Source organism: Phragmites australis, chromosome 10, assembly GCF_958298935.1.
Source record: "Phragmites australis chromosome 10, lpPhrAust1.1, whole genome shotgun sequence".
NCBI classification, from domain to species: domain Eukaryota; kingdom Viridiplantae; phylum Streptophyta; class Magnoliopsida; order Poales; family Poaceae; genus Phragmites; species Phragmites australis.
The window spans coordinates 15,763,169-15,778,377 of NC_084930.1; the positions used below are offsets into that span (position 1 = coordinate 15,763,169).

At 41.7% G+C, this 15,209-nt stretch overlaps 1 protein-coding gene across 7 annotated transcripts in view; it reads left to right on the plus strand.

Moving 5' to 3' along the window:
- The window catches only part of LOC133883688 (protein SWEETIE-like), a 57,600-nt gene extending 50,942 nt beyond the window's left edge, over positions 1–6,658 (plus strand). For 2 of the 7 annotated variants that reach the window (XM_062323070.1, XM_062323077.1), the window contains exons 40-48: positions 1,607–1,660; positions 2,319–2,416; positions 2,580–2,673; positions 2,794–2,932; positions 3,856–4,166; positions 4,252–4,395; positions 4,481–4,645; positions 4,743–4,868; positions 5,073–6,658. In XM_062323070.1, the coding sequence (XP_062179054.1) occupies positions 1,607–1,660; positions 2,319–2,416; positions 2,580–2,673; positions 2,794–2,932; positions 3,856–4,166; positions 4,252–4,395; positions 4,481–4,645; positions 4,743–4,868; positions 5,073–5,894 (1,953 nt within the window). In that variant the 3' untranslated portion in view covers positions 5,895–6,658. Of the gene's footprint in view, positions 1–1,606; positions 1,661–2,318; positions 2,417–2,579; positions 2,674–2,793; positions 2,933–3,607; positions 3,759–3,855; positions 4,167–4,251; positions 4,396–4,480; positions 4,646–4,742; positions 4,869–5,072 lie in introns of those variants that run through there. The other 5 variants (XM_062323076.1, XM_062323072.1, XM_062323071.1 and 2 more) reach the window with 5 other exon arrangements.
- The last annotated feature ends 8,551 nt before the right edge of the window (positions 6,659–15,209 follow it).

Here is a 15,209-nt window from a genome sequence, read left to right on the forward strand (position 1 = left end):
TGCAAGTGCAAAGTGCAAAGTGCAAGTGCTGACATATCTACTTCAACACTTCTGCTAGTGCAATGTGTTATCACTGATCAGCTACCAGCAGTGCAAGTGCAAGTGAGAAGTGAGAGGAGAGAGCACATGTACAGAACACATCAGCACACATGTACAGTGCACATCAACAGTCAGCACACAGCAGAGAGAAGTGAGAGGAGAGAGAGCAGCGACCAACCGGACATAGCGGTGGCGGAGGGCAGCTGGAGCAGAGGGGCGTCGGCGGACTTCCAAGCGGGGGCGGCGGAGGGGTAGGCCGACGGCTTCCAGGTGGGGGAGGCGGAGACGTGCAGGTCGACGGCTTCCAAGCAGGTCGACGGACTTCCAGGCGGGCCGACGGAGACGGGCAGGCGGACGAATCTGAGGGCGGCGAGGAGCACGGACAGCGCGCGGTCTCGGAGACGGCGGATGACGCGCGATCTCGGTAGCAGCGGCAAGGAAAAAGTATGGAAGTCCGCCTCCCTCTTAGACCCATTCGATCTCTCCTCCCCTTCTAATCCCCTCCGCCTAACCAGTATGGCGCCCGCCACACGAAAAATGGACACCACACGATGCCATATCGGCGCCACGGCGACGCCATGCTGATATGGCGGACGCCATAGACGCCGGCGCCGTGGCGAGGCCCAAAATACCGCCACGCCGCCATATCGTCGTTATGGCGACGATATGGCGACGCCATGATAACCATGGGTATTTCGCGTTGAAGCAGGTCGATAAGCAACACAGGAAGGGTCTTAATTCCCTCATCATTCTTGTGTCTTGGGCAATTTGGAAACTTCAAAATGATTGTGTATTTTGGCTCTTTTTTAGCCTTTTTCTTTGTGTTTGTTCTGGTTCTTTTGTATTTTTTTGTACCTGTTCTTAGGGTGTTTGCTCGTTTCTTTGTGTATGTGTTTTTGTGTTGTACTTTGGTCTTTTTCCTCTCATATTAATGAAATGACACGTAGCTGTCCTGCGCGTTCGAGAAAAAAATTAATAGATACTCTGTATGTTTCAGAATAGTTTGGGTTCATCGTTTCAAAATATTTGTTCACTTGGAAAAATAGAATTATAGATGCTTATCCCATTTCAAAATAGTTATTTATCGTATCAAAATAATTTTCCATTGAGGGATTTAGGAGTTTAATTATTGCAGTTTACCATTATCTACCATTTCTTTCAAAAATGTAAAAGATGTTGGGTAATTGAAATAAGTCATCAATAGGGTAATTGGGTAGCATAGCCTGGTCCACTATTTTTACTTACATTTTGTGCTTTGTTTATCTTTACACATACGGTAGCTGGAGAACCATTTCAAAATAGTGGGAATACTACGTTAGCTAATACCTTCAATGCTCCAACTGTGATATTTCATTGTGCTTCATAATGAGTGTTTACTACTTTACCATCTTTATTCTAATAATGGTAAAATACTATCCTAAGTTTGATGTCACAGTCTGATTAAATCTAACTTGAAACTTACTCTTGCAACCCTTAAAAGTCTTTTTTTGGAAATCCCATTCAATTGTTGTGTATCCTTTACTCCGAAAACCATTCCTATGTTGACAGGATTTTTGTGTCATTGCAGGCTCTTACATATGCTGATTGCTCAAGTGCTCCTATTGTACGTCTGTTCACGCAGGTAAAGTCATTCTGGTCATAATTACTTGCAGCATGTATTAGATCTATCAATCACATTTCAGTGCTATTTTTTTTAGAACAGGAAACACATACATTGGGATGCCCTTGCATTGTTAATAGTCCTAAATGTGAACGCTCTGTGGTAGGGACAAACATGATTCCAAAAACTTGTGGCAATAGGCCAAAATGGACTTACTGGTCTCAGCTAATATATTTATAACTGGACATAATTTGGTTGATCATAGAGTATGTTTGAGGACATGTGATTATTAGCGCTTGCAGAAGGTAGAGTGGCGAGAATAAAACATGAAATAATAGAAGATGAAAAGTTGAAAGTAGATAATATTGGCAGTTTTTTACTTCATATGTCTCACTGTGTCTACCAGTGGGAGCTGGAGCTGCAGTGCTCTAGCTTCTAACAAATGTAACAATGATTCGAGTCTTGGGGTTGTTATTGCTATAAATAGATTAACTGGTATGGACTTGTATTGGCGTGAGTAATGGTTTTCTTAGTAGGATTAATAATGGCTCCAGTACCTTGTTCAGTAATATTCATGGCTAATGCAACAAAAAATTAATAAGCTAAATCTTTCGTGGCATCATTGCATGTTGCTTATTTCTAATGAGACTAGTGCCTAACTTTTTTTTTCATCATGAAGATTATCAGATTCTGCCCTGACAATTTTTTTGAGGTGGAAGCCTTTGTCTTTTCTGCATTAGAGCTCTACTCTCAGTATCTCGCCATGATCCTTCAATGGTAATAATTGCCGCAATTTACCTTAGTCTTGCTGCATATTCTTCATTTCAAACTTTCTTGCTGCAAATGTACTTAATTTCCAAATCCATTGTTGGACTTCCAGTTATAACCTTTTGTTCCTTAAACACAATATTGGCAATGAATTCTGTATTTGTTACTGCAGCAGGGATGGAAGTTCTCAGAAATGTTCTAGTAATACTTTGATTTCTGAATTGTCTGTTGCAAGTGAGTCTATGGCTTGTCGAATGAAAAAAGAGGTAGTGATACCAGGCATTCTGATATTCTGATATTACTATTGCTGATTATATCTACTTATCTAGTGCAAAATTTCCTTGAACCCCTTTTGCTTATGGAATCTAATTGTCTATCTCATCTAGCAGCATTTGTGGAAGCTGATGATGTTATTGGTATCCACATCACACCAATCATTTCAACAAGTGTCATCTAATTTATGCCTGTCAAATATCATCTGCTTCCTCCAAAATATCTTGCCTTTCATGAGGAAATGCTTTAGAGGTATCAGCTTCTTTTTTCTCTTCTTGATTTTACTTATTATTCTCCAAACATGTTCACCTGTCCTGATCCACTTATTTTGACGAGAAAGTTTTGCCATTGTCCTAAATTTTTCTGATTTCAGAATTTCCCTTGCAAAAAGAATAAACATATCTAGTGATGTTGGCAACTAATTAAAGTCCTTTAAAACCTCTCATGGTTTAGTAAACCGGTAAAAATCATTCGAACTAGTATGAAAATAGGCGTTTCTGTGCTTGTTACGTATGAGTATGACCTTAAAGCATTTTTTAGGGAAAAACTGAACTCAGTGTTCCCACTCCCCCAAAAAAAGCCAAACAAGCTGATAAAAAATCACTGGAAATGCTGCAACAGATCTAGAAGTGTTTAGAGATTGGTCCAGTTGTGAACATGCTGTTAATCTTATGATCTGTGTTTTACTTATGAAGACTTCAAACAAAATCTAATGATATAAGGCTATAGCAGAATTGGATTATTCCCCATGTTTTTCCCTATAACTTACCAAACCCACTTAATCTCGCGTAGTGCCCATTTTTCCACATCAACAGAGTTAAGCACTGAGATGACCATTTTCGGCATTTCCATCGTTTCTTTTAAGCTTTGTATTTTAGGAATAGGTTCAGAACAAAATTTTCTGTAATCGAACGTTGTTTCCAGTAGGTCTCTTGGCCACTTAACAATAGGGCCTATCTATCAGTTGGTGCCCCATCATTGGCTCACAGCTCCTAATGTGAGTAGCAAACCTGAAAGCTGAAGGCTTGAAAGGGACCCTAAAAAGTAGATTAAAGGTACCTACCAGAAAATTGCAGGACTAACAAATAACTCTTTCCTTATGAAAATGAAACAGTAGTTTGCCGAGAAGAATAATCATGCTAGTCTAAGAATTGGCTATCTATTTGTTTTTGTAGGAACAGCTGAATCAGATGGTGAGGGCACCAATCCCAAAGTTGTCTTAGAAGCTTTGGTTAGCTTAATGGCATACTTCTGTACAGAATGTGATAAAAGGATCTCGTTGCTCGAAAACAAGATTTCTGATTCCTACAAGCTGTTGGCAAGGATACTACTTTTCTGTTTGGGAGAATCCACTGCTCTCGCCAAACTTCTTCATGAGATTGGTTATCGAAGTGAAAATGGAAGTAGTAATGATTTGCTCATTTGGGGCAGCTTCAGGCATTGCGTACAGGTTATTCAGGTTTCACTTCATAGCAACAATATACAGGTAGAAAACTGGCTTTGCTTATTGTTGGCACTCAGAATTGCACACTGTGATAGTGGGTAATTAATAAGTTGATTTCACAAAGCAGGTGCAAATGTTGGGTATACATGTACTGAGAAGCTGTGCACAGAAAGAGCTAACTGAAGGTTCAGAAACAACGACACATTCTTTTATGATGTTCCTTGGGGAATTACTGGGAGATGTGTTTTCGGTGATCCAAACTACATTGAAGGTACTGTTTGGAATGTTGTTAATTATGATATTATTGAATTTTTTGCAACATAGGGTAGTATTCTCTGACAAACTTCTTACTCCAGGGATGTTCAAACAAGGAATCTGTCAGTATTATTGATGAATGTTTGAAACTACTTCTCCTCTTCCACACACTAGCACAATCTAAGAAATACCAGCAAGATGCTACGACTCTTTTGCTGGAGGCCTTACTGATGGTTTTCTTTCTGTCCAGTGATACTGGCTCACAGGTAGCATTGGATTTGCTTGTTTCTCGCATAATGCGACCAGAAAATCTACTGGAACAGTTTGGTTTTGTTTATCCTGTTCTACAACATTCTGTTTCAGGAACTTGCTGAAGTAAACATCATTTCCAAGAAGTTGTTCTCCCATTTTATCCAGATTCCGTCTTCTGCTATACAGATGAAAGATATGATGCTTTCTGCACCACCTAAAAAGAGAGAACAGCTTCAGGTATTGTCCATTAATGTGTAGATTTTTCTGTGTGTAGATTTTTCTCTTTTGAAGGAAGTTAGTATGTGCCGATTGTACACACATGTATTAATGAATGTTGGTGTGTTTTAGGTCTGAGGTTCTTACTCTGTACATTTGCCGCTGAACTCCTGTATTCACATTGTTTCTTCCTTCTCATCCTGAAGACTCTTGCATATTTTGTAGGACATGGTCCGAGCTTCAGTCAGTCAAGGCCAGACAACGGTGCCGGTGAATATGAGTGCACACTCAGAGCAGAGTGTCCAGGATAGTATCAGTATACAACCTGGGGCCGTTGCCGAAGTTTCTCATGCTGATGCATCTCAAGAGAAGGATGAACAAGAAGTTAATGATGATGACTGGGATGACGACTGGGATACTTTCCAATCTCTTCCAGCAACTGTTGCCAATGATGATGTTGATTCTGCTACAATTGTTTCACCTGTGTCTGGAGAGATCTCTCCTGCAAGTAGTCATCATGAACAGATTCCTCAGGAAAACACTACTCAGGATAGTAGTGATGTGGACATTGCAGCTGATGCTATGGAAGGCAGAACTTGTGTTGATAAGGAACTCGAGGAACGCTCTGATTTGCAATGCTCAAGTACTGAACAACAGGCCAAATGTGACTTCCCAGGGTTATCCCATGAAGATAGCGACAAACCAGCAAGATATCAAACAGTTGATTGCACAGAGCCATTGGCTCATATTGAGATGCCAGATGAACTGCAGCAGGTTCATGACCACCAATTCGGTACTAAAGAAATAAAGAGTAACGACCCTGACTTACCAAATGAAGGCACTGATCTAGCAAGTGAAGCGAACAAAGGTGTTTCTGTAGAAATTCAAGGGATTGAGGGAGATGTCCTTGATGAAAATATTGCTTCTAGAGATGATTCCATAAGCGGTTCAAATAATCTGTCAGATATTACGGAGGATGAGGCCAACAAAGGCAACAACAGCAGCAGCAGCCTTTGTCCCAAGCAAGTTGGGGGTAGGCATCAATAATATATTGAGGGTTGACGACAAGTTCTCTAAGGTTGACAACAAGGATTGCAGAGAAGTGTTGTCAGGTTGCTCTCATGATGCTAACATAACAGATGTTAGCATGTCATGAAATTTGATCAGCAAGAGTGAAGGAAATGAGCATCCTGTGGATGTCGACACCAACCCAGAATCGTCTGAGGATGGAATGTCAGATTCTAGGTCATAATTGAGATGAACTTACTTGCAACCAACCTAGATCCTTTGAGAAATTGTAAAGGAAATTGCGTATTAGAATTCAGGAAATAAACATAAAGAAAGCTCCTTGTATATGGACCTCATTGCTTGAACTCAAGTGATACTGTTGAAATATGAGTGCGCACATTTGCAGTCCGAAAGAACCGTTTGCACTGTGATGTGAGGCAAGCAGCATAAGCAGCCATGCTCCATGGTGCAGATTTTATTTGTATTGGCAGCAATGAAGAGCTAGTTGCAGTGTAATTTTGTTTCCCGGTACATTAAGATGGACTTCTAGACTTGCCACACAGACTATACACTTGTAACTACTGTTTGATCTCATCTTTGTGTTGGGTTGCATGTTGTACAAATTCAGAACAAAACATTCTTTGGATACTCGAGACACTAGAGACGGTTTGTACATCTGTATGTAATGTCTTATCTCTTGTTTGTGTTGGGTACGAATGATTGATCTCATGTTTGTATTGGATGCATGATGCTGACTAATTTCATGTTTGTGTTGTGAAACATGTAGATCAAAACATTCTTTAGGCACCTGGACTTGGGACATACGACTTGTTTATTTATGCCAGGTCATTTGTGTGGATAAAATTAATTAATTGTCGTGCTTATATTTAGGGTTAATTAGATGCATATTTTGCTAGTTTTAAGATATACCACTGGCACTTCCAGAATCTGAAATATGCTATTACAAAATGAGCACAATTAGAGAAATACCCTGTCTTCTACCTTGCCTCGCCCATACTTGCTCCCGAGCTCACCCTCACCCATGCTGCCCTGTGCCAACAGTTCTGCTAACCCCTCTCCTCCCTTGCTCCTCCTTTCACTTCCTCATGGTGCAACTTGCCTCACTAATGAGGGTGGCAACCTTCTCTATACTTTAAAAATCAAAACTAAAAAGAAAAAACTTGTAACCAAGCAAGAGTCACAAAAAAGAAAGAAAGAAAAAGGTGAACATAAGAATCAGAGGAAATATGCACTTTATTTCATGCAAAGATCGGTCTTTTTTTTATTATAAGATATTTTTATCACAAAAACCCTCAATATTACAAAAGTTAATCTCTCCTCTTTCATTTTCTCTAAAACCTAGCACTCAAAGCGCTCTCTCATCCCCCCTAAGCTCACGCCCTCTGCGACCTGCCTCTCCTCAGCCTCCCTCCCTCTCCCTCTTGCTCAGCTGCACCAAGCCAGCGCGCCTTCTACACTGTGCCATCCCAACCTAGCCACCTAGGCCTACTCCCCTCCCTTCCTCTCTCCCTCGCGCGCGTGCCCACCTCTCTCGCGTCAGCCCCATGCGAAAGACCTACCTTCTACCTCTGCCCGCCTTCCTTTTTCCCCCACGCTATAGCTGATCTGAAATTGCACTGTTTCCATGCCCGAAGATGGAAGGAGATCACCATGCGACTGCAAGAATGGAAAGAGCAATAATCTTAACACTAACACTATCAAGGAATCATGTGATGTGACTTCGGATGAATCTAGCCTGTGTGCTAATTCTGCTTTCAAGTGTGCAGGTGACAAAGACATGGGCGAAAGCATCTTCGTAGATGGCTACCTTCCAGCTCTCGGTGATGATGAGGATGATCCACTACTCCCTACCATCACATCTGCTCCCGCGCTGGCTCCTACTTCTACAATGGTAGTGGATCCTGCAGCCTCTACTTCTACTTCTGCTGCTTTCGAGCCTGCACTAGCTACATTTGAGGGGGAGGTGGTCTCACAACGTGAGACTCCTCGTCACATTCAGCGGATCCATCCTCTAAATAGATGATCGGTGACCTTGGTGAGAGGGTAACAAGATTCAAATATGCTCACTATGCTTATTTTATTGATTCTGCATTCATTGCTTTTTTAGCCCTATGATGTTGGACATGCTCTTTCTGATTCAAATTGGATCAATACCATGCATGAAAAACTAGAAAACTTTGAGAGAAACCAAGTTTTAGTTCTTGTAGAGCCACCCCAAATGTTCACATCATACGCACCAAATGGGTTTTAAAAAACAAACAGGAGGAGGATGGGTCTGTAGTGAGAAACAAGGCTAAACTTGTGGCTCAAGGTTTCACTCAAATAGAGGGGGTAGATTTTGGAGAGACCTTTGCACCGATAACTAGACTAGAAGCCATTAGGGTCCTCCTTGCTTTTGCTATATCTCAAGGTTTCAAGTTGTACTAAACGGATGTCAAAAGCATTTTCCTAAATGGATTCATAAAGAAAGAGCTCTATGTCAAGCAACCCTCGTCTTTGAGCACCCTAATACACACATAGAGTATACAAGCTTCAAAAAAATTTATATGGGCTTAAGCAGTCGCTTAGGGCTTGGTATGATAGGCTTAAGTCCTTTTTAGAGCATGGGTATGTGATTGGCTCGGTTGATAAAACTTTATTTACCTTTAGACAGGTAATGACTTCCTATTGTTCAGATATACGTGGTTGATATCTTTTTTGTGGCTCTTCTCATACTCTTGTAGCCAAGTTTGTAAAAACTGTGAGCAGGGAATTTAAGATGTCAATGATGGGAGAGCTCAACTTCTTCCTTGGACTGCAAATAGAGCAATGCAAGTAATATACATCTGTCCAATAAGTACACCATGGATTTGCTGAAAAAGTTTGACATGAGCAATGCAAAGCCCCTGGCGACACCAATGACTACCTCGATTGTGCTTGATCCGGATGAAGACAACGAGGGGGTAAACTAGCGTGAGTACAGGAGCATGATTGGTTCCTTCCTGTCACACCCAGTTTTATAAAGGGATAAAGCCAGATGTAAACCACATGTATGTTAGGATCAAGTTTCATACATGCAGCAACTTCATCATTGTATCAGATACAGTGCCATTATTATAATGTTTAACTTAAACAAAATAGATAGACCTCAAAGTCTTTAACTAAAGCACACAAAATAAATACAATGAAGCTCACATCTTCATCTTCCACAGGCAATTGACAGGGGGTCCACCAGCCTAGCAATCTTCATCTTCATCGACGTAGTAGTCTAGTTCTTCTTCATTGTTTGAGCAGCGTTTGATGAACATTTGTATGAAAATAGCAAGTGTGAGTACATATCGCACTATGCAAGTATGAAATAAATGACATGCAAGCTTAAATAAAGGAACGTGCTAACAGGTTAAAATTGCATAAATGCCAACTATGCTAACGAAGAGTTACAAAAGCATTCTATTTAACTAGGTGAATCACCACTAAACTTCCATCCTCTAGAAACATCTACACACGTTTCCCAACCACCTGAAAATCACATCAGGTTCCCAAACCAACCGAACTAAACCAAACCCATCCAACTAATCATGTGAGGATCCAAGTCTCTCATAACCGTGAGCACGGTTGATATATTAGATTTTTCACTCTACAGAGGTTGTAAAGATTTCTCGACGAGTCATGATTTCCCTTGTTGTCGTGTCCGTGAAACACTTAACACACACCAGTGGTGTGTCGCTCGGAAAGTCACTACAAAACCGTTACAAAGTTTCATCCAGTATGTGTACCCTCGCTAGGTTTCATCGCCGTCAAAGTGATTTTCACATCACCCATAAGCCCCCTTTTGCACCTTGTAGTTTCCAACAAGTTTTCGCCCTTCTCTTCCTATACACATCTCATACCACTAACCAAATAGTTTTGGCCTTAGCCGTCCCCACACATCCACTCTTCCGTTTGTCACCTACAAAACTAGAATCGATTAATTAATAGGTCTGGCGTGTCCCATACCAGGTCTTGTGGTTGGTATCATACTTCTTGGGTTATCGCTACACGAACCGGTCTTTACTTAGATCACTTGACCGAACACTAATGCAACAACATGATTATGATCACCATCACCAACACCTCTTTGCTTAAAGCCTAAGGTTCCATGTTGCTATACCATTAAAAAAAATTTCCCACTTCATAGTTGCATAACTCATTAGTCATACTGAGTACCCATCCATACCCTTGTGCAAAGCAAAACATAAGCTACCCAACCAAACTACTACTGACAACTAGGCGACAAGGAATATATGAAACTGGGTACTATAAGTAAATATGATTCAGGATTAACAGTATGTATGTTTGAAATAAAGAATGCATTTAAAAAATAAACTAGGATCAGAATGTTCAAGGACACTTGCCACTTCCAACTTGCTGCTCAGACTCTTCAAATACTTGGTCCCGAAGATTCTCGAATTGCTCATCGTCTGCTCTTGAAAAACACCAGAAAAGCATACAACCAAACTAACTAAGAACACTACACCAAACAATAGCTGACATCTATGAAAAAGGTACTAAAAGATAGTACACCCTGCTACGAACACAAGAGAGCAAAAATTGCTTAAAACAGAGTTAAAACGAGAAAGTTACACTAAAAAGTTTAAGGTTAAATCTATAAAAGAAAAGAACTTGATTTGAATTAAACAGAAAGTTTAGGGGACTTTTTGTAAAAATATAGGGAACTAATTGTAATTAAGGAAATGTTTAGGGTCTAAACTGTAAAAATATAAGGCTTTTGGTAATTACAGGAAGATACATGGGTTTGTTTGCAAGTGAAATTTTTCCTGAATTAAAGTAAATAGAAAATGACTCGGTAAAGCTCTGATGATGAGGTAGTGATGTGGCGGGACACGTCGGCTTTACGGCTGATGTGGTGGCTGAGGTGGACGCTAACATGGCAGCTTAGGTTGACTAGGATTAAGAAGGGGCACGTGGTGGCACGTGATTGGCTCGAGCGAAGGGGTATTTTGTATCTAATTGTGGCCTTCCATCTCGGATCCGACGGCTCAAAGATGGGGACGGGAGTAAACGGTTGGCAGCAAAGAGAAGACGGTGGTGGGATCTCGGGTGGAGCGGCGCTCTCACTGGAGAGGGGCGGAGACCTCATCGCCGAGCACAAGGGACGACGCCGAGCGGCGGAGAAGGTAGGAGGGTCACGGGGATTCCATTTGATGGCATACCTTCGACTACGTGGCTCGAGAAGTCGGTTGAGGGTGATGGAGGAGGTGGCAGCTCACGGAACGTGTCGGGGAAGGACCTCCGGTGACAGAGATGCCAAGGTGAGAGCACCAGCGCACTCGACGAGCGGTGGCGAAGCTTGCATGCGGGTCGGCGATGGAACAAGGCGGCGTATTCGGCCGGTGGCAAGCCCGACCGAATGGCAATAGAGGAGGGTGGTGGTGGCTAGGGTTTGCAAGAACAAATGAAAAGGGAGGGGGTGCAGACCATTATATAGGCGGGGACAAGCGTGGGCTTTCGGATAAGGCTGAGGTGGACGCTCACATGGCAGCTTAGGCTGACTAGGATTAAGAAGGGGCACGTGGCGGCATGTGATTGGCTCGAGCGAAGGGGTATTTTGAATCTAATTGTGTCCTTCCATCTCGGATCCGATGGCTCAAAGAAGAGGACGGGAGTAAACGGTCAGTAGTAGAGAGAAGATGGTGGTGGGAGCTCGGGTGTAGCGGCACTCTCACTGGAGAGGGGCAGAGACCTCATCGTCGAGCACAAGGGACGACGCTGAGCGGTGGAGAAGGAAGGAGGGTCACGGGGATTCCGTTTGATGGCATACCTTCGACTGCGTGGCTCAGGAAGTCGGTTGACGGTGATGGAGGAGGTGGCAGCTCACGGAACGTGTCAGGGAAGGAGCTCTGGTGACGGAGATGCCAAGGTGAGAGCACCAACGCACTCAACGGGCGGTGGTGAAGCTTGCATGCGGGTCGGCGATGGAAGAAGGCGGCGGATTCGGCCGGTGGCAAGCCTTTCCGAACGGCAATAGAGGAGGGTGGTGGTGGCTAGGGTTTGCAAGAACAAATGAAAAGGGAGGGGGTGCAGACCATTATATAGGCGGGGACAAGCGTGGGCTTTCGGATAAGGCAAGGTTGATTGGGATTTGAGCTTGGAGAGGTGGCGCACGACGTTCGTATCCGGATCGGATTTGGCAGGCATGGTGCGAGAAAGAAGGAGGCGGCGTGCGGACATCACCCGAGGGCGGAGGCAGCTTTTGCCGGGGTGCTAACAGGGGGAGCGGCCAGGGCGGCTACTGGGCCTAGCCTTCTGCTAGCCCAGGCGGGAAGCAAGGTGAAAGGGAGGGAAGGAATGGGCTCAGCCCGGGAGGGAGAAAAGGATGGCCCGAAAGCAAAAGGAGAAAACGAGAAGAGGGGGAGGAAGATTCCAGCCTAGAGAGAAAAAGAGATTTTTCTTTTGCAAATTCTTTTCAAATTCTTCCAAAAATTAAACGATGCACCTTGATGATTTCAAAAATTATTTTCCACACAATAAAAACCCTAATGCATCGATTCCGGCACGAATACAACACACTTTAATATAACCTAAATTAATTATTTAATTTAAAAAATAAGTTTTCCGCCTAGGATTTTGAGAAGAAGAAGAACACTCTAATTCTAAAGAAAAGGTAAATTATTACTATTTTCAAAAAGTTGAAAATTAGGGTGTTACACCTTGTGTACCTGACGACGACAAGATTTGACATCCACTTCATTGTCTGCTTTTGTGCCTGCTTCCAAGCAACCAAGGACATCTTGCTATCAAGCGGTGAAGCGCATATTGAGGTATCTCAAGCACACCTTTGAGTATGGTATTTGGTTTTCTGTATCTTATTCTCTCTCTTTGTGGTTTTTCGAATGCGGATTTTGCTGGTTGTAGAATTGATAAGAAGAGTACCTCAAGTACTTGTCATTTCTTAGGTACTTCTCTTGTGTATTTGTCTTCTCGCAAATAGTCTAGCGCTGTGTAGTTAATAGCTAAAGCTGAATATGTTGCTGTCGATAGCTGTTGTTCTCAGATTTTGTGGATGGTTGCAACCTAGAGGGATTTTGGGTTAAACTTTAAGAGTGTGCCACTTTTATGTGACAATATCAGTGCCATCAGCTTAGCCAATAACCCAATCTAACACTCCAGAACTAAACACATAGATGTGATATTTCACTTCTTGTGAGACCACAATGAGAAGGGAGATATTGACTTGAGATACATAGATATCCAATACCAACTTGCCGACATCTTTACCAAGCCTCTAGATGCAACAAGATTTGCCTATTGAGGGGAGAGCTTAGAGTGTGCCATCCCTATGGCATTGTGAGAGGGAGAGTTATAACTGTACATACTCTATCTTACTTATGTGTCATTTGCATTGCATTTCATCATTTAAGATAATCATAGTAGTTGAGCTTTGACTTGTATGTCTTTAGTATTTTCTGTTTCTAGACTTGAATTTAGACTAAGTTGAGTAGTTGTGGGGAGCAAGCTTTAAATCTTAGGTTTGTCTTGATGCTTTGACATGAAATATTTCAAACAAGTTAGCTTTTCTAAAGATGAAATTGATAATTTTATGAATCATGTAGACTATAAAATACTACATTCTTAATCACTATATTCGTAATTATTTTGGCTTAGTGAATGCTTGTGTTAAGGCTAGTTTGATGAAAATCTTACTCTAAGCTTCTTGGTTCAAGATAATGGATTGGGGAACATCACTATGTTCTTTGTCACATGTTTAGGTTATGATAGAATCTTGGGGGAACATGTGTTCCTTGTGTCGCAAAGATATTACTTGACTTAATCTTGTAAAAAACTTGATAACTTGTGTAAATTGAATAATCTTGATTAAAGTTTCTTGCATTCAAATTTGATCCAATACGGTTGCCTTGAGGCCTTGAGGTGTTTGTCATACCCAGTCGTGCGACACTTCGCTTGGATAAGGAGCAACTTGAGGATAAAATGAATTACAATGGAAAGTGCTTAAATGATCAATTTTGTTTTAATCACTTGATCTAACTAAGTGTTGGTTTCATATGTGAGCGTTTGCAAAACCTACTATCATGAATACTTATTTGCCTAGTTTGAGATTGATGTTTGCTAGTTCGTTATGTTTGTATTGCCTCGGCATGAGTGGATGCTTATGTGGTGGTCACTTTTAATATGATTCAACTATTTGAACTTAAATGCGCCAAAAATTCTTTAGGATTAGCTTGTAAAGTTTCATGCTCTTATGTCACTATCCCTTTTTGAGCCTTTATGCGATTGTGAGCTCCACATTGTACTCTCCATAGCCCTTTGATGTTCCTAACTTGTGCAAATGATTTATGGTATACTTGTAAAAGCTCATTAGGTTTGCATATTTATGCATTTCATAGGATTTTTTCGTGTCACAGCTGATTACTCCTTATTTTCATTTTAAAGAGTAGCATCCTATGTCCGCAAATTGGGGGAATTCATGCCTACTTGGCATTTTTGGGCCCTGTCTTGCTATTTGTTTCAGTGGGATAGGAACACTACTTGCTTTGTCTTTTTGGTCCTTGATGGTTGCATTGCCAAAGGGGGGAGAACTTCTGCACTAAATCACAAAGACGAAGAATCTTGAAATGTATGCATTCATCAAGGGGGAGCTTTTGCATTTTGGCTTGTCTCTGCCTGTCTTCAAGCTTTTGTGATCCTTCTTATGCCAAGTGTCATTTTTTGCTTTTTCTTGAGTTTTTAGTCACTTGGATAAGCTTCTCTTGTTGAAAGTTTTCAAACCAAAATCTTTGTGCTTTGAGAGTTGTCGATGCACCCATCAAGGGGGAGACTGAGAAACCAAGATGAAATATGTCTTGGTTTATATATGATGAGTGATTGACAATGTTGTGATTTTGGTTTGTTGGTTTGAGAATTGAACGAGCATGTATATGTGTTGCAATTATGATCATGACTAACCAAAATTCTAGAAAAATAGAGTTGACGTGTTCCACTCTGATCGGAAGGCGTCGAGGTATGGGATCAATACAAGTAAGAGTACTTTACGTTGCATGCCATGTTGTTCATCACCATCAATGATCTGCCGGCACTTCATAATTTGTCAGGTCAGAGCAAAAGAAAAGGTGAAGCTTGCCCATATTGCTTAGATGACACATGCAGTTTGAGGTTGAACAACTCAAAGAAAATAGTGTACATGCGGCATCGATGTTTCCTTCCCAGGAAGGACCCGTACCGAAACATGGACAAGCAGTTTGATGGCACAAGGGAGAAAGCGTTACCTCCGAGGCATTTCAGCAAGGATGATGTCCATAATCAAGTTAAGAATATCAATGTTGCCCTTGGCAAGAG